The sequence below is a fragment of the Hyperoodon ampullatus genome (genome assembly GCF_949752795.1).
Source record: "Hyperoodon ampullatus genome assembly, chromosome: 14".
Lineage (NCBI taxonomy): Eukaryota > Metazoa > Chordata > Mammalia > Artiodactyla > Ziphiidae > Hyperoodon > Hyperoodon ampullatus.
In genome coordinates this window covers 68,073,728-68,098,472 of record NC_136927.1, presented here as the reverse complement: position 1 = coordinate 68,098,472, position 24,745 = coordinate 68,073,728, and the positions used below count along the sequence as shown (strand labels likewise).

The window sequence follows — 24,745 nt, the reverse complement described above, 5'->3', positions numbered from 1 at the left end:
AGTGTGGGACCTTGAACAAATTACTTAACCTCCTGAGCATGTTTCCTTGTCTCCGTAATAATATTTACCCTCTCCCAGGGTTCTTAAGGGGATTAAATGTGAAATATACATGAAATGATTACAGCCTGGTACCTGGAGTACTTGGCCCAGAGTAACATTCAACAAATGTTAGTTTTTACCTTTTGTACAACTTAAGTAAGTCACCACCTTGTACATGTCTAGTCATTTGCTAACTCACATTCTAACTGCTTTCTGAGGGTCTGCACGTTGCCAGGCACTCTTCAAGCTGCCAAGAATGTATGATGGACAAAAGTCTACATTCCAGTATGAGTGTTTGTGTAGAGAAATAATGAACATAAACAAGAGAGTGACTGGGAAGAAAATGCAACAGGGTAATACTCTAATATTATGTAGCATTCAATGTATACATCATATATTATAATATTATAATAATGGAGTATGCTACTTCAGGTTAGATGGCCAGGGAAAGCCTCTCTAAAAGATGATTTTGGGCTGAGACCTGAGTAATAAGCAGCAGCCAGCCCTACAGGGATCCAGGCAGAGGAAGCAGAAACAGCCAATGCAGCCAGAGACCAGAGTAAATAAATACAAGACAAGCTTAGGAGGGAGGCGGGGACCAGATCGTGCACAGTCCCTGGGCCACATGAGGGGTTTGCATTTTATTCTAAGGGCACTGGGCGCTGCCCCTGGAAGGTGTGAAGCAGCAGGAGACATGTACAGATAGCACTTAGAACTTTTTTCGGGCACTTTTACATCGATCATTTTATAAAAAGTCTTCCTACCATTTTTACGTACTAGAGTCAGGATTTTATGCTATAAAACGCATCTATCTAAAACTTACTGTTATTCATGCTTTACAGCTGAGAAAACTGGGCCTCAGGGTTGAGTAACTCATCCCAGGGCACACGGTAACCCAGGCCTCCTGACTAGTTGGCTGCAGGTCACGTTTGACTGGACAGACTTGAGCTGCTCCGTCCCAATGGCCAGGAGGCAGGGTGCCCTCTTGCAAGTGGCCTGAAGTTGGGAGGGGATTCTCAGACCTGTCATCCCTCACCTACTGTGTTCTCTGCCACCTGCTGATAAACAGCTACTCTAAGCTGACTTCGGGCCAGTTCTGTACCTTCCTCATCTGATGGAAGGGAAAACAGAGCAAGGCCCAGGGAGGCGATGAACAGGAAGCAGACTGGCTGCCTACTGGTTCCTTTAAATGGATGCTTCTCACCACACCCTTCCCCACCCCAATTTCAAGGCCAAGGATGTTTAAGCCACACCTTGAATTAACTGACTCAAACTTGGCTCTATAGGCAAACTGATGCTTCAAACAAATGGTTTAGAAACCATTCTGTAGAATCTAATCTAGTGTTCTTTTTTTTTTTTTTTTTTTTTTTTTTTTAGCTAATTGGGCCTCTCACTGTTGTGGCCTCTCCCATTGCGGAGCACAGGCTCCGGACGCGCAGGCCCAGCGGCCATGGCTCACGGGCCCAGCCGCTCCGCGGCATGTGGGATCCTCCCGCATCGGGGCACGAACCCGCGTCCCCTGCATCGGCAGGCGGACTCTCAACCACTGCGCCACCAGGGAAGCCCCTAATCTAGTGTTCTTGACTGATCACGATCCACCAAGACAGTCCTTTAAACCAAGGTAGTATCACATGACGGGGAAAGATTAGGCAGGAAGAAAAGAAGCCAAGAGAAGTCACCTACTCTGATAATTACTAAACCTTCTGTGCAGCAGGTTTAGAAATCTTTGCAACACATTATTTATTGTGCGCTTTTAGATCTGCTGCACAGAAGCATGGACTTTAAGTTCTTAAAGAGACCTTCCTATTTAGCAATTTTACTTCAATTTAAAATAAATCTTTCCATATACCCAGACAAAACTGTAATTCAAAAAGATACATGCGCCCCTATGTTCACAGCAGCACTGTTCACAACAGCCAAAACATGGAAACAACCTAAATGTCCATCGACAGATGAATGAATAAAGAAGATGTGGTACATATATACAATGGAATACTACTCAGCCATAAAAAAGAGTGAAATAATGCCATCTGCAGTAACATGGATGCAACTTGAGATTATCATACTAAGTGAAGTCAGTCAGAAAGAGAAAGACAAATACCGTATGATATCACTTATATGTGGACTCTAAAATATGGCACAAATGAACCTATCTACGAAACAGAAACAGACTCATAGACATAGAGAACAGACTTGTGGTTGCCAAGGGGGTGGTGGGAGGGAAAGGGATGGACTGGGAGTTTGGGGTTGGTAGATACAAACTATTACATTTAGAAGGGATAAACAACAAGGTCCTAATGCATAGCACAGGGAACTATATCCAGTCTCCTGGGATAAACCATAATGGAAAAGAATGTAAAAAAGAATGTATGTATGTGTGTGGCTGAGTCACTTCGCTGTACAGCAGAGACTGGCACAACATTGTAAATCAACTGTACTTCAATTAAAAAAAATTTTTTAATAAAATAAATCTTTCTAGTGGATAGCAAAGGAGCACCAACGTGATTATAGTCCTTGGTCCTCGGGTTAGTCTCACCTTTCTGACAGTGCGTGACACCCTTTCAAACACTTTCATTTGCTCAAAGGAAGGCAGTCCCGCATACATGGGGAGAACCCGGAGGTGTCTCTTCATCCCAGTCCGACCCAGTGCTCGAGCCTGCTCAATCAGCATAGACACAACAGTTTCTACCTCTTCCTAAAATCATCGAACCAGGAACCAAAGAAAATGAGATCAATTTGAAGCATGTCATTTTATCATACTGCAAGAAAATGAAAGTTGGGATGAGGATTTTAAATGTGGTCAGATTCATGACTGTCAGAGCCATCACGTTCCACGCTGGGGTGGTATTTAATCAAATGCTACCGAACAGTGGTGCCGATGGGGGTGAAAATTTGCAACTGTCAGGTTAATCACTGAAATCTACACTATCTGCAGTCAATAGAAGAATTCCTGATATACCAAAACTACGACTTTTACTGAGTTTTTTTTTTATGCTCTGTGGCAAACAGTGTGGCATACATATGGACAAGTTGTGGCATACAAAATCACTATAAGCTTTCCCTAGAAAAGATTACTGAACCATGGAAAATGTTTGACAGTGGAAATGATTACAACTAGAAGGTAGTTCTGAACAGAGCCACAACCTTGAGTGAGCATTTGGGCTTGTTCAGTTGTTTTTCCAGTGATGTGCCTACTTGTCCCCTCCAGCACGAGCTGCAAAGGTATCACTGGGAAAAGGGGCTGCAGCAACAACAAGGATGCACAAAATGTACCTCATGCAGTATTCAATTCTGGTATCAAAACAGCCCATTGAACTCTCTAATTTACTCTGGAATTAGCTAATAAATTTAAAATACATTTAACCCTCTGCAGACAGAACAGGCAGGAACTAATGACTCTCTGGCAATTGAGTTAATAGATGAATGACATCAAACTAAACAATTTTTTATGCAATCAAGTAACCATAAAATACAATAAAACATGAAATCAGTGGCTAAGTAAAGTAACCGGCCTCTGTATAAATTTTGGTACTGCCTTAACATGCCTGTTCACCACAGAGAAAAGGTCCGATGGAATTACCTGGCCAGTGAGAAATGCTAATATGTCTCCATCTCCCTCTGTCTGGTGAATTTTCATCACAGTTTCTACAGTTGATTTGATATAATCTGGAACAGGACTGAAAAGGTGTGTGAGATAAATTCATCACTAGAATATGCTCATTAATTATAGATCAATTACCCTAGCAATCTGGCAGTGAAGCCTCGTGAAAGTTAGTTTGGGCCTGCCCAGCAGGTAATCAATATATGAATAATTATTGATAAAATAAACATTCATTCTTTTTTTTTCTTTTTTTAAATGCAACATTCAAAAACAATCCGTAATTACATGTAAACTATGATTTTTGGCTTTATTTGCAGAGACATAAAAGCAATAAACCCATGCAAATAGATGTCCTACCTTTAGCATGCAAGGATGCCTGGCCAGGGAAATTGGATCTATGGTCCCAGTGCTGAATCCCACACTCTTTCTATTTCCCCTCCTGACCACTGGCAGCATGTCTGACAGGAGCTAATGGGTGTCCTGTCCCACTAGAATCACTCAGAAGTCAAGCCCACAACTCTCTGGATTCATCTGCCACTGGCCCAGGCTCCTGGTCTTTGTCTGTCCAGTGACTAGGGGTAGGAATTAGGATGACTCCTTCCTGTCCAAGGAGGCTCCTCCCGAAAATGTCAACCAGGCCTTCTTGCTAAGATGTAAGGAGCTGAGAACCAAATGATTCAAATCACTAATACTGCCCAAGCTGACAGACAGTCTTGTAAAGCCCAGTTCTGCCAACTATAGAACCCTCCTCCCTGCGACACTGTTACCATTTTGCTCTTTCCAGCTGAGCCCAGGGACCACAGAGTCATAGAAACCTGCACATCAGTATGCAGAGTTTAAACTAAATCCAGCAGTGATACTGAGCAGGGGTCCAGAACACCCTATCAATGATGGGAGGTGCAAAACACGCCCGCCCCTCCTAGCAGTCCGGCACATCGCCCTCAGAGCCGCAAGCAGATGCAATTGCTTCTCATCCCACAGAACAGGCCTAGTTTTCTAATCGCCCTCATTAAAAATGCAAGGATCATCAAACCTTTGTAGATAAAAGATATCCACTGGAAATGTTCGCCCTTCCACCGTAAGGATCACGCACGTGTCCCTGGTTGGGTCACTGGTGTCATTTTGATTAAAGAAATCCCAAAATTTCTAAAAGAAAAAAAAAATCAATTCTTCACTCCTCTCAAAAAAAAAACAGGTTCATAGTAACTCATGGAAAGAAAGAAAACAATTTAAAACTGGCAGAGCAGGGGGTGGGGAGCAGGGATTGGATATATATAAAACACACTAGGGGTTACAAAATAATTATTAAAAATCATATTTTTTTAAATTTTGTCGAAAGCTTTCTCTGCATCTATTGAGATGATCATATGGTTTTTCTCCTTCAATTTGTTAATATGGTGTATCACGTTGATTGATTTGCGTATATTGAAGAATCCCTGCATTCCTGGAATAAACCCCACTTGATCATGGTGTATGATCCTTTTAATGTGCTGTTGGATTCTGTTTGCTAGTATTTTGTTGAGGGTTTTTGCATCTATGTTCATCAGTGATATTGGCCTGTAGTTTTCTTTCTTTGTGACATCCTTGTCTGGTTTTGGTATCAAGGTGATGGTGGCCTCGTAGAATGAGTTTGGGAGTGTTCCTCCCTCTGCTATATTTTGGAAGAGTTTGAGAAGGATAGGTGTTAGCTCTTCTCTAAATGCTTGATAGAATTCGCCTGTGAAGCCATCTGGTCCTGGGCTTTTGTTTGTTGGAAGATTTTTTATCACAGTTTCAATTTCAGTGCTTGTGATTGGTCTGTTCATAATTTCTATTTCTTCCTGATTCAGTCTTGGCAGGTTGTGCATTTCTAAGAATTTGTCCATTTCTTCCAGGTTGTCCATTTTATTGGCATAGAGTTGCTTGTAGTAATCTCTCATGATCTTTTGTATTTCTGCAGTGTCAGTTGTTACTTCTCCTTTTTCATTTCTAATTCTATTGATTTGAGTCTTCTCCCTTTTTTTCTTGATGAGTCTGGCTAATGGTTTATCAATTTTGTTTATCTTCTCAAAGAACCAGCTTTTAGTTTTATTGATCTTTGCTATCGTTTCCTTCATTTCTTTTTCATTTATTTCTGATCTGAAAAATCATATTTTTATTATTGCAGTTTTGGAGAATCACATTTCAATGAACAGACTCTTTATTGAAGACTTGATAGAAATGATAAAAGTTAGATTTCCAAACTGCATTCAGCAGTGCATCTGAGTCAACATGAAGCTGTGCTATTGATCTTAACCCACCCGCACCCGCCCCCCGACAACCCCCATATTTTATTTAACAGAAAATTAGGTAAGAAGGTATAACTCAAGTTAAATATGGATTAAATCAGGCTGATGTGTAGCTCTGATCTGGAAAGCACAGCTCTGATCACACAAGTTATCTGTGTATAAAGGAAGCATATACGTCTATGAACAGTAGATGTGTCCCTGGTAGCACAGTTAAAGATCTGCATGTACTCTATATGTACAGGGACAGAGTCCTCTCCATCTTTATATGCCCCACAGGAAGTAGCACAACGCTTTGTATGGGGCACGTTGGCAAGCATTCACTTCTCCGATGCTCCCACAGGACCCTGTTGAGAAGAGTGGCTCTTGGCAATTCCTCCTGAATAGGTGGTCACGTCCTCTTCAATGGCACTTGACCACCAGACCTGCAGTCTATAGGGAGGCCTGACGTCAGAGCACTGGCCAGCGATGGGGGAGGGAGACTCCACCAAAGATGCCCTCTTGGGGCATGTGACCCAAGACACACAGAGAAGTTGAGACCGAGAAGAACTGAGTGACCAAGCCGGCAGGACACAGAGTGCTGGAAGGGGGCTGCTGTCTAGCTGCAGGGGCACAGACATCCTGTAAGGTGGAGCACACCATTATCTGACTCTCAGTGACCTTCCCGATCCCCTGAGGCCTGGCCCAGCATCACTTTCTCTTCTCCTAGGAGGCCTGGCCATGTGATCACAGGCCTGTCTTCTTTAGTTCCCAGGTATCTTTCCTAAACACACCCACGCCTGCTCCTGGAAACTTGGAGCCCATGGGTGCCCTGAGGACCTGCATCGAGTGCAATGTGAAAGGGCTTGGAGGAGCACTTCTAGAAGAGTCCACTGGATTGAACTACAAAATAGCTGGATGCTACATGTTAACCTCAAAGTTGTGTTTGAAAAGAGTAAGCACAGGCGTAAGAAAACAAGCCTCAGGCCAACAAAAGAACTGCACTGTGCTATGAAGAACCACACGGCACCACTCTCCACGCTTCTTTCGGGTAAATTCTCTGCGACTTCAGCCTTCCCGTGTCCTGTGGTGTGCAGAGCATGGGCACGTTACAAGTGACGCACAAACAAGGGAGAAGAGACTCCATCCCACTCCCGCAAAGAGTGAATAAGCCAGGGAGGAAGGCGTGCAAAGGACCAATCATAACATAAACCGAGGCCCAATGACTGGATGACCAGCAAAGAGCCGCGAGTTACAATTCAGGGAAGAAGAAAGACCAATAATGACTGATTGTAGGGAGGGCTTCCTGGAGGCAGCAGTATCCCCTGGTTAAGCCTGAAAGGATGAGGACGATTATTACCAGCTAGGAAGGAGAAGAGGTACCCCCTTCCTAGGATGACAGCAGAGTGTAGACTAAGATGTAAAGGGGCCCCTGATGGAGGAGACAGCTCAAGGTCTAGGGCAGGCCCGTCTCATCTCTGAGCTGGTTGTCTCATTGACAAAATGGATGAACTGCTCTCTACACCCTGCAAGGCTGTTGCTCCTATGAAGTGTGTCTGACTGCACTTGGCACAGGTCTGGCCTCGAACAGGACTCAGTAAGTGATCGCAGTGATCATTCTGAAGTGATCCAAACGTCATACTGCACAGGCACTTTATTAGATGGGCAAGACAAGGGCAGCGAAGATGGGTGTGAGGTGATCAGACCTGTTCTGCATCCCTGACTCTGGAGGCCATTCTGGACAAGGGCAGGGGTGATCAGAGGTTGGAGCCCAGCGACTAGTTAAGGAAGCTATTACAACAGCTCAGAGGACAAAGAATGAAAGCATGAATGGGGGCAGTGTGAAAGCAATGCATTCCAGAAGTGTGACAGATGGGACCTGGCCATTGTGAGCGTGAGGGCACACGTGCATGCTGGGGACGATGGAATTACTTCTTACTCAATCAGGGGTAAAAACTTCCTAAAGCCAAAAAAAAAAAACAAAAACAAACACACACACACAAAAACACAGAAGAAGCAACTTCCTAAAGCAATGAATGTCCTGAGCCCAAATGACTACGCCAGTAAGAAAGGGGACTGCCGCAGAGCTGCTGAGAGCCACGAGTTTGTAGGAGTCGTGGGTCTATGAGTTTCATGGTCTGTGGCTAGCCCGGTGCTGGCAGCCCAGGCTGGAGCGAAGGAGCCCAGTTAAGAGGCCAGAAGTGGGAGCATCCACTGAACCAGGGGCCATGCAGATGAACAGTCTGGCGAAGGAAGAGCAGCCAGCAAAGGAGCCTGGGGAAGCCATCAAGGAGGCGGAGCGAGGGGAGAAGGTGGAGCTCCAGAGGCTGCAGGCGGAGGAGGAAGATTTTCAAAAAAGCTTGGCAGACAGGCTTTTGGGGCCAGAAAGGCAAGCAGAACAGGAGGAGGCTGAAGGCTTAACACTGGTGTGAGAGTGTAGACGGCCACACCTTCTCTGTTAAGGAGTCTGTGGTGCTGAGGGGTAAAGACAGGGAGTTGCTCTTTCAAGAAATCAAACTCAGCATTAAGTGAGAAGGCATGAGACTTTTATCCTTAAGATCTTTATCTTTTATCTCTATTTGGAAATATAAAATATGGATTAGAAAGCAAATAAATATAGTATCAACAGTGTACGCATCTTGAGGCAGAAAGAAGGACCCGGAGGAGAGAAGTGGGTTCAACCACCTAGAAAACAAGAGTTTAAGTCAAGTTTCAAAGACATGGATCACACTGACACACACACGGTGAGAAACGTAAAATGACACAGAGGAAGAGGCTCGTCTATGAAATGGAACGTAAACGACATGGACGTCTGGTGCACTGCCTTCCCCGCTCACCAGCTTCTTCCCAGCAGCAGCTCTGATCTGACCCACAGGACTGGACCCCAACAGCCATGCCGACATGACCTGCCCACCCCTGGCCCATGCAGAATGGTCCCAAGTGGATTCCTGACCCCAGCAGACCCCAAATTCCTTCTTCAGGAATCTGGAAAGAGAAATTATTCTCTCTTCAAGCTGGAGCTGTGACAAAAAACTGTGGGAGTTGTCAGTGATCATATTTTCTGCCGTGTGAACGGAAGCCAATAAAAGAAAAACAACACCATGTGATACAATGGTCAATAAATACTCCGTAATTATACCCGGTCATATTCTGTAACTTCTGACTTAATTAGGCTTACAAACAGCTAAACCAATCAAGGCAACTATTTGATCAGCTCCCGTCAAACTCCGCTTGCCTCTGCCTCCCAGTCGCCGTCACTGGTGTCCTCACCTGCAGGCTGGGCCACCCCAGACCCTGAGCGAAACCAGAGCGGGTGGTATCTATCCCTCCAGGCAGTGGAGCTTGCAATGAGTCTGTCGCCCACAGATCCAGCAGCTGGGGGACCAGGGATGAGTTCTGGTCCCCCTGGGCCTCTAGGGCAAAATGTTACCTGAGCCACGCCCTACCCCACTCCCAGGCCCACGCACTCTTCCTCTCTCATCCACTTCAGCCCATTCCTTCCTCTTCCTCACTCTCTCTCACCTGGGAACACATTCCACACCCCACGTGTACCCACACCCACCTGGATCCCCCCTCACTCACACACAGACCTCACTCCCCCTCACTGGCCGAGCCAGGAAGGAATGAAGAAAAGGATGGCCCGAGCCCACCCAAGGACCCCGTGAATGCTGCTGACATCCCAGCACCCCCTGCGCCCTAGCGCACTCAAGGTGTGAGACAACTCCTACATTCCACTTTCCCACCTAAAAAAATCACTTCCAGGAAGTCTGTCTCTATCAACTACAGTAGGCAGAAAAGAAAGAAGCTATGTTTTTAAATCTCCATGCCACACCAAAGATAATGAAAGGCGAAAAAAAAGTAAGCAAGAAATAAGTATTAACAATGATTCTAAGAAAAGGCTTGGATGTTATAGATTTCAAGCACAATAAAAACTATCGGGAATAATTTTTTTTTGCGGTACACGGGCCTCTCACTGTTGTGGCCTCTCCCGTTGCGGAGCACAGGCTCCGGACGCGCAGGCTCAGCGGCCATGGCTCACGGGTCCAGCCACTCCGTGGCATGTGGGATCTTCCCAGACCGGGGCACAAACCCGTGTCCCCTGCATCAGCAGGCGGACTCTCAACCACTGCGCCACCAGGGAAGCCTGGGAATAATTTTTAAAAGGGGGGTGGTGACGAACATAAGGGGTAAAATAGAGAAGATGTTCTGGGCAACTTGGTCATGGAGGAGATAACAGGAGATGAGGTCAGGTGCAGCCTTCAAAACAGCATTCCAGCCAGTATCATGGGTGAAGGGCGTAAGAATTCATTAAAGAGGGCAACAGAGAGCTTTAACCCAAGAGTTATGGTGGGAAGACCTAAGACAACAGACTCCTACAGCCCGTAAGAAGGTCCGAGAAACCAGCCAGGGCACATGCAGGCATCTCCCTCAGCCATGCTGAGTTTTTTCTCCCTCCAAGTTGTTCTGCATCCCAGAAGCCACAGGGATACCAAGAGCCAGGCCCTTTTCATCTCAGCTGCATTACAGAACTGCCCTCCTGACTGGCATCTCCACATCTGTTCTTATCTCTTCTACACAGCACCCAGAGTGATCTTTCTAGAACCCAAATGTGATCAAGTCACTGCTATGCCTCACACTCTGCTGGGGCTCCTGACCAGCAGGGTGAGTCCTTCCTCCTTCACGTGGCCTGTAAGGCCTCCCATCATCTGACCCCTACCAGCCTCTCCATCTGAATATCCCATCGCTTTCCATTCAACTAAGATTCATTCAACCCCAAGTCCCTGCTCTGTTGTGCCAGACACTGTTTTAGATGAAAGGGATAACATAGCGTAAGACAGGCAGAGTCCCAGTCTTCATGGTGCTTACATTTTAGTGACGGGAGACATACAATAAACAAACACCCGGATATGCATATGTTAGCTAGTGAGAAGTGCTAAACAGAAAAAATGAGGAGAGTAAGAGAATGGAGAGCATCAGGGACACTGTTTTAGACAGTGGTAAGGAAAGGCTCTCTGGGAGCTAATATCTGATCAAGACTGGAATGAAATGAGTGCAAAGCCATGAGAACGTCTGGGGTCAGAGTGGTCTAGAAAGAGGGTCCCCCCGACCAAGAGCAGAAGCATGCCTAGGTTTTTCTGGAACAGCAAGGGGAGGCAGGAGTATAAGGAGCACTGCAAAAGCTGGAAGGAGACAGAGGCGACGGGGGGCACATCACCCCCCACAGGGGACCACGGGCGAGCTATGGCTCCCACCTTATACTTGACTCACAGCCCCCTGAACACATGCTTTCATGCCCCTGTGGTTCTGTGCATGTTTAGGATGCACTTCCCCACTTCCCCACCCCTGCCCATCTGGTGAACTTCTGTGCATCTTTCCAACCCAGGTGGGATGTCCCTCCTCTGCGGAAGCTTCTGGACATCCTCCAGATGACTAGAGAGTGAGCACCCCCTCCTTGGCTGTCTCAGCACCTTGAACAAACTGAACCGCAAATATCTATTTATGTGTCTGCTTCCCGGAGAAGTCAGGGAGTGGAGTGGAGTGGAGTGGAGTGGAGTGGAGTGGAGTGTGTGTGTGTGTGTGTGTGTGTGTGTAGCAAGTGGTCAAAATTATGTGTTGAGCTGAACTGCTGTCTGAACTAAAATATTAGTCTTTAAGAGAAAAATAAGGTGGGGAGTGGTTTGAGGAGGGATGGAGTGGGAGGTTGGGGTTAGCAGATATACATTTTTATATATAGAATGGATAAACACCGCCTGCCAATGCAGGGGACACGGGTTCGAGCCCTGGTCCGGGAAGATCCCACACAATACAGAGCAACTAAGCCCGTGCACCACAACTACTGAGCCTGTGCTCTAGAGCCTGCAAGCCACAACTACTGAAACCTGTGCGCCTGGAGCCCGTGCTCTGCAACAGGGGAGGCCACTGCAGTGAGGGGCCCACGCACCACAGCGAGGAGTGGCCCCTGCTCACTGTGGCTAGACGTGCAGCAGCGAGGACCCAATGCAGCCAAAACCAAATACATAGATAAATTATTTATTTTTTTTTAATCTTTAAAAATAAAGAAATTAACACAACATTGTAAATCAATTATACTTCAATTAAATTTTTTTTTAAAAAAGAGAAAAATAATGTAAACTTAGCCATAAAAAATTATAGCATGGAAATGATTACATGTACAGGGAAAACTTCAACTGTACCCCCAATATAAATGCTGAAGTCATAAATTCAAGAAATATAGCCTCCTACTAGAGTAATAAAAAGAAATTGCCCGTGTAGGGGAAAACATAGTATGTAGAGAACAAGACAAATAGGTAATTACGAACTCAATTAATTACAGGCTAGTTTCCACCCACAAGCTGAAAAGGAGTTTCCTCTGATCACATGGAACCTAGGACACTGGATGGCCCCATAAGGAAGGTAGGCCATCCTGCCAAAGATAAGCTCTTGCTGCAGGTAGCTTCCCAAAGATATGTCCAACAATCCCAGTGCTAACCGGGGACAGAGGGCGAGATGGGGAAATGCTCATACCTCTGCGTCCAAGGTGGCTGAAGCCACAATCAATCGAAGGTCCCCTCGCTTTTTCTGAATCTAAAAAAGAAGACATAAAAAAAGACAATGAGGGCTTCCCTGGTGGCGCAGTGGTTGAGAATCTGCCTGCTAATGCAGGGGACACGGGTTCGAGCCCTGGGCTGGGAGGATCCCACATGCCGCGGAGCAACTAGGCCCGTGAGCCACAACTACTGAGCCTGCGCATCTAGAGCCTGTGCTCCGCAACAAGAGAGGCCGCGATAGTGAGAGGCCCGCGCACCGCAATGAAGAGTGGCCCCCACTTGCCACAACTAGAGAAAGCCCTCGCACAGAAACGAAGACCCAACACAGCAAAAAAAAATTAATTAATTAATTAATTAATTAATAAACTCCTATCCCCAACATCTTAAAAAAAAAAAAAAATTAAAAAAAAAAGACAATGATAATAGTGCGATACTTACAGATGAGATAATCTGATATCTGAAATTTATTACAAAATAATCCAGTGTGTGTACTTTTTTGCGGGGGGGTGGGGGAAGCTTAAAGATGAAACAAGACCAACCACAAATTGATAACTGTTAAGTCATAGGTGAAAAGGTGGCTCATTAGACTATTCTTTCTAACTGTGTTAAGTGACAAAATTTTCCAAGATAAAAAGCTAAAAAAAAAAATTGGATAGAGTATAAAGGAGCTTTAAAACCTGAATCTGAATTTACCAGAAGTAAAACCATTTTTTCCTGACACCTGGGTCTCTGGATAGTCAGAATCTATGTATATACAGTTAAAGTATGAAAAAATACATCAAATGCAAACAAACAATAAATGATAACACCAAGACAGAAATATGGACAAAAGATACTAACAGTTATTCAAAGAAACAGATGATCGACAGGCATAGGAGAAATGATCAAATAAATTATAGCAAAAATGTGTAACAGCAATGAGATTATTTTTTTCATCCATCACAATGGCAAAGATTTATTTTCAGTGTTAGCAAAGATTCAGTGAAATAGGCCCCCTTGTTATACCATTCCTCAGAAGGCAATAACCTGGTGGGATAATTCCTCATAAGTATCAAAAAGTCTAAATCTTTGGCCAAGGAATAAATTAATAATGAAAATAACAATAACAACAGCAACTAGCATATACTAAATTATGTGCTGTTCCAGGGTCTCTGAGTACAGTTGTATAGTATACACACTGCACAAAGAGGCTACGGGCCTCTGAAATCCAGCCCACCTTCCCCTCACCCAGCCGTGGACATCCTCCCAATGGGAAAGTTACCTCATAGTCTATTTGTGGCCCTGTGTCAGGCGCCATCCTAATAATTTTACATTTTTTAAGTTTAGCCTCACAACAAATTATGTCATAGGGCAGCTCTAAGAGAACACTCTTCAAAGACAGAGAGGTTCTGCCCAATGCAGTAGCCACTAGCTACATGTGGCTACAGAGCCCTTGGAATATAGCCAGTGTGACTAAAGAATTGAATTTTTTATTTTATTCTATTTCAACTAATTAAAATCTAAGGTGGCTAGTGGCTATCAGATAGGAAAGTAAACCAGCACAGAGAGAGAAACTTGTATCTGTCCCATTTTAGAGATGGGTAAACTCAGCAGAGTCAGATTTGAAGCCAGGCAGTCTGACCCAGAGTCCATGCTCTATCACCTCTTTCTAGACTCCTGTGATTGGGAATTTGTCCAAAGAAAACAACCAGAAAATACAGGAAGGGAGGAGAGGATGCAGGTAAGGTTGAAACAAAATTGGCTGTGGGCTATAACTGCTGAAGCCAGATGATGGGCACATGGGGGTCATTAAATCCTTCTCTCTACCCTGGGGTATGCTTGAAATCTTTTATAATAAATAGTGAAAGAATGAAAAGAAACAGAAATGCAACATATTTAACTACAAGGGTGCTCCTTGCAACATTATTTAAAATAACTTCAAACCTGGGAGCCATATAAATGCCTAACAGTAACGGATGAGTCAAATACATTATGGTAGAGATGTGATTATATAGCCACTAAAAATAATGTCTTCACAGAATATTTAATCACACAGGAAAATGAACTTGATGTAACGTTAAGAAAAATATGCAAGAGACAACTTAGAACATACAATCCAATCCCCACTTTGCCAAAACAGACGCATGTACACACACAAAAAGATGCACAAAGAAAAAAGAAGAGAAGGAAACATACCAACATTCTACCGGTGACTGTCTCTGAATGAATAGGATGATAGATGATTTTCATTTTTTTCCTCTGTATTTTGTTGGATTTTCTAAATTGCTACAATGACTTTCCTAATCAAACAATAAACAAAACAAAAACAAAAGCAAAGCTATACCTTTTTCAGCAGGCCAATGGCAATGTCGGTGTACAAGGTCCTCTCGTGGGCTTCATCCAGCATGATGGCACTAGAATCAGAGGGACAATCTCAGTAAGCATCAAACCAACCACTGCATAAGCCCATCCAGACCATCAAAGGGACTGCTGGGTATTCAGACCATCAAAGGGACTGCTGGGTATTTATCCCCCATGCGATCACCTTGTAGCAAAAGTAACGCTAAGTAACTCCTCTTTGACAAGGAGGTAACTCTTAAGCTAATAAAAATGGTGACATCAACATATCTTGGTGAAGAAAATGGTGTATTTATTGCTACTTCTAAAGAGTATTACCACCCACGCTAGATTCCAACAGGATCTAATACATGATTTTAAATTCCAATATAACATGTAACCCCACAGAGCACATAAAAATCGGGACACAGCCCACCCACCCAAAGGCTGTTAAACTGCAGAAAACAGAACGAAGAGGCACATGGTCTCAGCTGTGCCACGTGTGTACCAGTGAGTCAAATGTGATATCTTTTCCCAGAATACCACAGAGCCTGAGTGGGACCACTTTAACGCCATGAGCAATGGACAGAGACACACAAGGAAAGGGGAAGTGTAAATAATTATTTGGACTCTGCATATTACACGCAACAAAATGCTGCCAGGTTCTGTGCTGTGCCTCTGCAGTCACCCTCCAGCAAGATAAAAACAAGTCAACAGACTGTTCAAATAACGACAGGGATTTTAATGAGCCCAGTTTTGACTGTAAATTCTGAAAAGAACATCAAGGGTGGTAACAGCCAAAGTAAGGAGAAAGGCTTTGGGAAAGCTGAGCATGGTCGCGAATCCCATCTATTAACACAAATGGTTCTCAATCTACTTGTGTACTTTCGAAACTTGAGGAAACTTATCACAGAAAAAACACATTTACCTGTATTTGGTTAACAATGGATCAACCATCATTTCCCTGACCAGCATTCCATCGGTCAGAAACTAAAACACAGAAACACAAAGGTTTAGAAATAATTCAGAAAGTAAGAACTAAGTAACTAACTAAAAAGTAAGTACTTTCTTACTTTCTTACTTTCAACTAAGCCCACGCGCCACAACTACTGAGCCTGTGTTCTAGAGCCTGTGAGTCACAACTACTGAAGCCCACATGCCGCAACAGAGTAGCCCCCGCTCACCACAACTAGAGAAAGCCCGCGCCTAGTAACCAAGACCCAACGCAGCCAAAAATAAAATAAATAAATAAATAAATTTATTAAAAAAGAAAGAATTTTGTAAAGACTGAAATAAATGGAAATCCAAAGGTGCAATGTCTGGTGAATACGGCGGATGAATCAGAACTTCCCAGCCAAGCTGTAACAGTTTTTGCCTGGTCATTAAAGAAACACGCAGTCTTGCAGTATCCTGATGGAAGATTATGCATGTTCTGTTGATTAATTCCAGATGCTTTTCATCGAGTGCCACTTTCAGTTGGTCTAATTGGGAGCAGTACTTGTTGGAATTAATCATTTGGTTTTCCGGAAGGAGCTCATAATAGAGGACTCCCTTCCAGTCCCACCATATACACAATATCACCTTCTTTGGATGAAGACCGGCCTTTGTTGTGGTTGGCGGTGGTTCATTTTGCTTGCCCCATGATCTCTTCCGTTCCACACTGTTGTACAATATCCACTTTTCTTTGTCTGTCACAATTTGTTTTAAAAACGCAACATTTTCATTACATTTAGGTAGAGAATCACAGGCGGAAATATGGTCAAGAAGGTTTTTTTCACTTAACTTATGTGGAACCCAAACATCAAAGCTATTCACATAACCAAGCTGGTGCAAATGATTTTCAACGCTTGATTTGGATATTTTGGGTATGTCGGCTATCTCCTGCATGGTATAACGTTGACTGTTCTCAATTATTGTTTCAATTTAATCGCTATCAACTTCGACCGGTCTACCCGACCGTGGAGCATCGTCCAGCAAGAAATCTCCAGCACGAAACTTCGCAAACCACTTTTGACACGTTCGATCGGTCACAGCACCTTCTCCATACACTGCACAAATCTTTTTTTTACGTTTTTACCTTTCTTGAAATAATAAAGCATAATATGCCGAAAGTGCTGCTTTTTTTCTTCCATCTTCGATATTAAAATGGCTATACAAAAATTCACCAAGTTTGATGTCCTTTTAACACACGCTGATTATGATAACTGTCACATACGATTTATCAAAATTGTCTCGAATGAAGTTAAAGACAACTAAGTGCTACTAGAGCCATCTTACGGAAAAAAACGAACAAACCTTTCGACCCACCCAATATTTGTTCCTGTTTTCAAGTCTTTTACGGGGGTAAGTTTCTATATTTAGTGAGCTATGTGGATTGGTGGGAAAACAATAAAACAAACATGAGAAAGGCCAGTTTTGAGCTCTGGTTCCATCACGAATGCGCACGTAATGTCAGGTAGGTCATTCAACCTCCCAGGTCCTCAGCCTCTTCATCTGGAGAGTCAAGGGCTTAACTCGACTTCCAAGGTCCTTTCTGGGCTAAGATGTGAGGACTCGGAAGGTGCTCCGCACCTCCCAGCAGACTAACGTCCCTGAGGGCCAGGACGCTCTCATACACTTTCTGCCCCAGTATCAGTGCCTCAGTCAGCAGCGATGGCTGCATGTTTTTATCTCCCCCCGAAGAATCTTCCTTATTCACAATAGGAAAAGCAGCTCCGCACCTCACCTTAATTCTCGTAGCCAGTGGGTTGGTGCAGTCATCAAAGCGGATGCAGTAGCCCACCTCGTGGCCCAGCACTGCACCCCTTTCCTCAGCCACTCTCCCTGCAACCTTTGGGAAGAAAGATCATGCTGAAAACAGAGACACAGAAATTACTGCCCAGAGCACATACTATGGAAAATCTAAAGGTCACTTTTTTTTTTTTTTTTTTTTTTTTTAGCTAATTGGGCCTCTCACTTGTGGCCTCTCCCGTTGTGGAGCACAGGCTCCGGACACGCAGGCTCAGCGGCCATGGCTGACGGGCCCAGCCGCTCCGCGGCATGTGGGATCTTCCCGGACTGGGGCACGAACCCGTGTCCCCTGCATCGGCAGGCGGACTCTCAACCACTGCGCCACCAGGGAAGCCCCACTTATTTTTTAAATAGTATGCTGAATACAGTGGGAAATGAGAAGAGAAGGGGCAGGTTATTAGAAAACTAGTGTGATAAACTTTGCAGCTATCAACTTTATGTATCTCACCTCATTCTGTAATTGACTTGAGGCAACTTATAAGAATAAAAATGGAATCATGTAAATATGTTACAGATCAGGATCAAAGAAATTACAGACAAAATTCAAAAGATCAAAGTCAATGAGAAAATTTTTAAAACACAGATATGCCTAAGTTATTTAAGTTGAGCCACAAATTCAGCTCTAGATTTCCTGATGGGTGAAGCAAAAAGGGAAAAAGAAATTTCAAGATTCACCCTATTCCTAAAGCTTTCTTTGGCACACCAACTAGGGACAAATTTCCATGTCTTCACGCCTTGAAATAAAACAACTTCCACTGGACCATGAAGGCAAGGGAACAAGAACGATCAAATTCAATACTTGGCCATGTTCATTTCTCTTTGGAAGCGGAAGAGTAACGTTTCCAGAGCAAGATAATCTACAGTGTCCCAGCTACCAAAACTATTAAAAGGGGAAATAGAGACAAGAATGCAGGTTGAAAACTTTTCAAAAGGCAGATGAGAACATTAACAAAGGATCCAAGTTAACGTAATAAAGTAAAAGTAGAAAACAAAATACATTATGTATTATGAAGACCATAAACTACAGATATATTTTTCACCTACCAATAGATGACAAATAAAAGGTGAGGGTAGTGAAGAGAAAAAGGAATCCAACCGCAAGGTCTCCTACTACTCCAGAAGGCCATTCAAAGGCTATTAACTTATTAATAGAAAATATCTGAAATACTGAATAAACATAAAAGTGGAAGAACAATAATGCTTATAACTTAGTTTACCTTGAAAGAAAAGAGAGTTTAATGCTCATTATGTAAACTATCTAACTAATAAAGAACCAAAGGGAAACAAAATTACGGAAGTTCCCTGGGGACCCGGCCCACCAACCAACCCCCATGTATCTCGTCTCCTCCTTTCACAGGTGAGGCAACCTTCCCATGTAGTCCCTGCATCCTGAGTTTGGAACATGAGCTGACAGAGGAGGTGTCCTGAGGCAGAGCTTTCAGCTACAGCCATCGGGCCGCAGCAGCCCCAGACTCAGGAGCCCAGAGGTTCCCTGCATGCAGCTCTGCGAGCCTAGCACACTGGGCGTTATCTGACCATTGGTGTTTAAGAAACTGAAGAGCAGATGAGGATCAGAAGTGGTTCTGCCAGATGACTTGAAATTACAGATCTAAGAGGCCAAGACAGAATCAGTCTCATCGAGCAGCTGGTGTACACCATGTAGTGTTTCAAAACATCTTATGAAACCACAAATTCATCCTACACTGCTCTACCTCTGGAGGTAATAGCTCCCAATAACCAGTGCTTCACAGGGACAGTTTTGTTATTGTTATTGTTTCAATTTCAACCCTACAGAACATTAAACTATAAATCTTGAAAAATGGTACAAACAGCAAATGTGTGCACAGAGATACTGGAGCTTATGGGGAAAACTGGCTCATAAGAATGAGCATAAATGAACCAACCTCTCCATAAAAATGTAATCATTTTATGAAGCCAAACATATTTATTCTTATTATTTCACTATTTGTATACATTTGCTACAAAATGGATTTTAACTTCAAATTCCTTTTTAGAAATTTTATCATGTATGAGCACACCACTGGACATTTGAAAGGCCATATTCTGTTGGCTCTTTAATAGATTTTTACCTCTACTGTTTAAGTTCTAGTCCCAATAACCTCATCAATTAGACTGGATAAACATACCTTTTTAATAGAAACAAACAGATATAGGAAAAGGAGGTCAAAAGAAAAACCAGTCACCAATCACTGAGCACCTCCTGTGTGCAGGTGCTGTGCTCCAAGCTTTCACAAATTTTATCTTATTAAACATGTACACAGTCCGTGAGGTGGGCAAGAGACCCTCTTTCTTACAAAGAAAGAAACTGAAATAAGACAGGCTTAGAGCTTGTCCTGAATCATAGATCAAGGCAGGGCCTGGTCTTGAAGTCAAACCCAGACTATATGAGTCCAATGAACATACTCATTAAGGAATTGCCTCTCGCAGAGATCAGGCAATGGCTTGTGTAATCTGTTCTTAGGCTCTGAGATTGTTTTCAGATTTTAGTCTGCACACAAAGTACTTTCTGAGATGTAGCATTTCAAACTGGACAGCTCTATTAATACTACACAGCTAATTTATATACTCTTTGTTCTTTAAGAGAAAGCATGTGGTTTCATGGAAATTATCCATGGCTACAAATTTGGAGGAAAAATGCAAATTGATTAAGAGCTGGGATTCCAAACCACAAACAAAAAATTGTTCAAATGTTTTAAGTAACTGAATCATCTTTCATGACATAAAAGGTTACGTCTAACATTGCAATCTAGTTGCCGAACCCTTATCTCCATTTTTACACACACACAGAAGACTTGGGAAATGTTTATCAACAATGTCTAACTTTGAAGACAATTAAAATGAACTCTGGGGGAAAAGAATTACACAATAATTAAAACTCAATAAGGAGTAAAAATAACTCAAGGAAATAGAATTAATTTCTTGTCCAGGTAGAGGTGGCAAAATAAAGGCATCTTTGCCCCCATTTCCCTCTCTCAGAGCTAATTTAAAACAAAAAAAATAAATAAATAAAACATATTACCAACCAAAACCTGCATCTCCAATGAAAGAAGGAAACTGGCACAAGCCCAAACAATAAACTAGGAAACACAGTTGCCAAATACTGTGAGGTCTGAATCTAGAAGAGAGGCCCAGGCCTCCTCACAACCAGAGCAGGCTGCTGGCTTCCTTAATGTGTCACCTCCTTAAAAGGCAGGGCTGACAAGCCTTGTATTAGGAAGACAAGAAGCAGTAGTGTGTTCAGACCCAGGAGACACAGGAAATGTCTCAGTGGAGACCCACTTTGACAGCAAAGAATCACAAAGGAGGGGGAGTTGAAGGAGAAGGCAGGCAATCCGATAGCAAGTATCAATCCCAAATCAGAGAGCCCAAAGGATCTTATCATGAGCTGCAACAGACCTCTCAAATCACTAAGGAGTGCTGGACCAGATCCTCATCCTCATCCCCCAGCACCAAAGGACAATAAGAGATTTGGTGAGAGGCCAGACCAGAACAACCTCACAATTCTGCAGCTAGCAAATGAGCCCACTCAAAGATAAGTAGTTAACATAAAAATACCAACACAGCCCACTGCATTAAAGCCAACTAAGAAAGAAGGAAAGAAAGGAACATGAGCAAAAAAGCAGTTTAAAAAAGAAATTGCCAAAGTATTACCCAAAGAAACAGAAGTAGAATTCAGCCAAAGAAATCCAGTTTCAAAGAAATCACAAGCTTAAGCTAAAACAACTTAAAGAAGAGACAAAGTCAAAGCACAGTTGAGGAGAAACAAGGTCTCAAATGTACAGGTCAGAAACCAATCTGTGGACATCCTCCAAACCTCACAGCCTGAACATGAAAGAAGTTACAGAGGCTTTTCCCAAATTTTTCCCAAATCCCCCAAATTTACACAATGCTACAAAGCCAAAGGAGGTTCTCCACAGGATCCATAATAAAAAGCAAATCGACATCACCCAATGCTAGAGAAACATTAAAATACTGCTCTGCTCTCTCTGAAGGACGATAATGGGAAATCGTTATCAAGTGGAGAGGTGGTCAGTGGGGACAGAGCCAAAAATTGCAGGAAAAAAGATTTACAGAAATGTGTCAGTTAATTAATAAAAATACGATGCTATTTTCTGGATTTTTAAAAAATGTTTGTGGTATTATCAGCTTTTAAAAGTTGTAATGTATTGTAATATCTCCACCCATTCTAAATATTCGCTTCTCTAGCTAGTAAAGAAACAAAAAAGCATTCAAAGAAGTGATTGTGAGACCCAGATAAAGATACAAAGGAAGCAAAATAGAATAAATTTGACTAAAAACAATTATGAACATTGTGGACAGGCTTGAAGAAATCTCACAAAACAAACTGGAAAACAGATGATTCCAGAGAGGGTGCTAAATACTAAAAAGAGACAAAGGGGATCTAATATACACTTAATTGGTGCTCTTAGAAAAGAGAAAAAAATAAATGGAACAGAAAAGTGTGCCAAGAAATAACGGATGAAAACCTGCCTGATATAATGAGATTGAGCCTGAAGATTAAAAGTTCTTCCACATTTAAGAAAAAATGAGATAGAACAATCAGCATCAAGACATATCCTGGTACAAAAACAAACATGTTACAAGCATTCAAGCAGAAAAAGTAGGCCAGGAAGGTAGGGAGTGGAAAAACTCCACTGGACCTCAGACTATTTCTATACAGTGATCCTCCAGGCCAAAAGACAGTGAAGCAGTGTCTGCACAGCTCCTAGAGAGGATGAATCAAGAATTTTATATCAACAAAGACCACAATCAAACATTCTCAGGCATGTAAAATTCAGCCAATCAAGAAATAAAGTGAAATGAGCAATTCAAAGTTGGCAAAACCTTGGAAAATTATTAGTGATTATTAAACTAGAATTAAAGTTAAATACTGTGGGAGTTATGATTACAGAAAAGAATATATATTTATAAATCTTGAAATAAAAATTATAGCACTGCATTTATCACAAATGGAGGGAGGAACGGTAGAAAGAATCAGTGCACTAATTTACTCTTGTGATAGGCAACTACCTATAACGTAGTTCCAAAAATAAGTAACAGCCTAAAGCTTTTTGTAATCCTTTTTCTTAGTTTTCAAGCTTTAATAAATTCTCTTGTAGTGAAAAATTATTTATCCAAAGTTCAGTAATTACTCCTATTTCACTGCAGTTTCCTCTTTTGTTAAATTCAACAAAAGCAAATATATGGCTATCAACCCATTTTTATAAAATCATTTCTATCCATCCAGCCAACCATTCATTTTTATGTGAACATAAAAGAGAAACTTGAAATGATGTTCACAAATGTTCAAACTATTTTTGCTGGGTGGTGAGATCTGGGTTTTGGTTTTGTTTTTTTTTTTAATCACTTTTTTTGTTTTGACTTCTGTACTTTATTACTACATAAAAATTCATAATGTACAGGTATCAATTTTACAAAAATAATCATAGTTCTTTTTCAAGTGAAGAATTAAATTCTTGAGGAGCTGCAAATCATATTCATTTGCAGCTTTTAGGAAACAAGGAAAAAGTCACCGAAATAGAAGACACAGAGTCTTTACAACAAAAGAGAAACTCACTGTAACAGCAGCCACTCTTCGGGGCTGGGTCACTCCCACCACTCTTCCTTCGGCTGTCCAGCCAGCTTCTGCGAGGTACTACAAATAAAATCACATTTCAGTATACACCTGACACCACTTCTCCAGAGACAATCTCCCCCAAGATGACCCTGGATTATGTTAAAATCACTGAGAAAAGAATTAGCAGATGGTTCTTCTCCCAGCAGAGATTTTAAAAACTATTTTGCAAATGAGGCATCTGAGGTTTTGAAATGTTAGGTCATGTGCTTAAGTTCACAACAGAGGTGATAATCAGAAGAACTAAGGCGTAAATTCAACATTCTGACTCCCCAGTCTTACAAAATTTCCCCGTACTACAGCTGTCTCAAGGAATAAAAAAACTATCCATGGGTCACTCAGAACAGTGCTAAATCTGTAGAACAAAGAATTTTAAAGTACACACAGAGACAATTCAATAAATATTAACCATACAAAATATTTTAGTCAGAGTAAATAAAAATAATTTGATTTTTTAAACAAGACCAATAAAACAACATTTGTTATTGCAAAAAAAAATCAGACTTTATATTCATGTATATATCCCATTAGATTTTATTAGTATACATTAAATTTGATATTATCTGATTTATTTCTGTATTTATTTGCCACATATACTTATTTCTTATGTATTTATTTAATTATATGCTTTTTAAAATCCAAAATGGATAACAGGGGTTATCAGAGTTACCTGTTTTCATAATGTCTAAATTGTTTTACAATCAATATATATTACTTCTATAACAGAAAAAGATTTAAAATGCTGTTACATACATGTATCTGCTCATGTGTTCAAAAGAAATAAAGGAAGGACAAACTAGAAACTAAAGAGAATGGTTGACTACGGAGGATTGGTAGGAAAGGGGTGGAAAAAGGGAGGAATGAAAACATGGCAACAGGGATGAAGAGGGAGGGGCAATGCTTTGAGTAGAGCTTTTTGTGTAGTTCTGACTCTCAGAACCACAGTCATGTTGCACGTACTCTTCAAGTACCCAAATAAATACACAAAACCAACCAGGATGTGGAAGGAAACCAAAAGAAATGCAAACGCTATCAAATGACCCTTTCTGTATTACAAATGAATAACTGATCACACTGAAGGGGGTGGAGAAGAAAAGAACCAACCTAAGTAACTGAAAACAGTATCTTGACTGAAGGCCAGAGATGGAAAGAACCGTACCTAAGTGCTGTAATCGACTTAGTAAACGTTAGGGGTATGGGTTAGGAATTCTGAAGCTATTTCATGTGTCCCTCAGAATTTAACAAATAAATAAATACATTGTAGACAATGAGGATGGAGTTTCTCACTGATGAAGAAGAGTTACAAGTAAGGAAAGGCTAGAATGAGCCCTATGATGTGGGATTGGAATCAACGAAGTATCAGCATACATTCACGATTTTTAATATATATACAGATTGATACAGATATATAAGTGGGATTATGTAGGGATTTAGTATTCATATATATTTCCTAAATCTGCCCACTGAGACTTATAGCAATGACACCTCAGTAACCATGAGCACCCTAGCACCCAAATCTTGATTTTTAAACACTGTTCTCCAATAAAAGGAA

General features: G+C 42.1%; 1 protein-coding gene across 3 annotated transcripts in view; it reads right to left on the bottom strand.

The window, feature by feature from the left end:
- Positions 1-24,745, bottom strand: part of DHX35 (DEAH-box helicase 35) — a gene marked incomplete at both ends in the record, with an annotated part of 67,431 nt that overhangs the window by 29,146 nt on the left and 13,540 nt on the right. For all 3 annotated transcript variants that reach the window (XM_079719968.1, XM_079719969.1, XM_079719970.1), the window contains 8 exons: positions 2,576-2,734; positions 3,620-3,716; positions 4,674-4,786; positions 12,409-12,468; positions 14,755-14,824; positions 15,676-15,737; positions 17,473-17,577; positions 23,137-23,214. In XM_079719968.1, the coding sequence (XP_079576094.1) occupies positions 2,576-2,734; positions 3,620-3,716; positions 4,674-4,786; positions 12,409-12,468; positions 14,755-14,824; positions 15,676-15,737; positions 17,473-17,577; positions 23,137-23,214 (744 nt within the window). The remainder of the gene's footprint in view (positions 1-2,575; positions 2,735-3,619; positions 3,717-4,673; positions 4,787-12,408; positions 12,469-14,754; positions 14,825-15,675; positions 15,738-17,472; positions 17,578-23,136; positions 23,215-24,745) is intronic.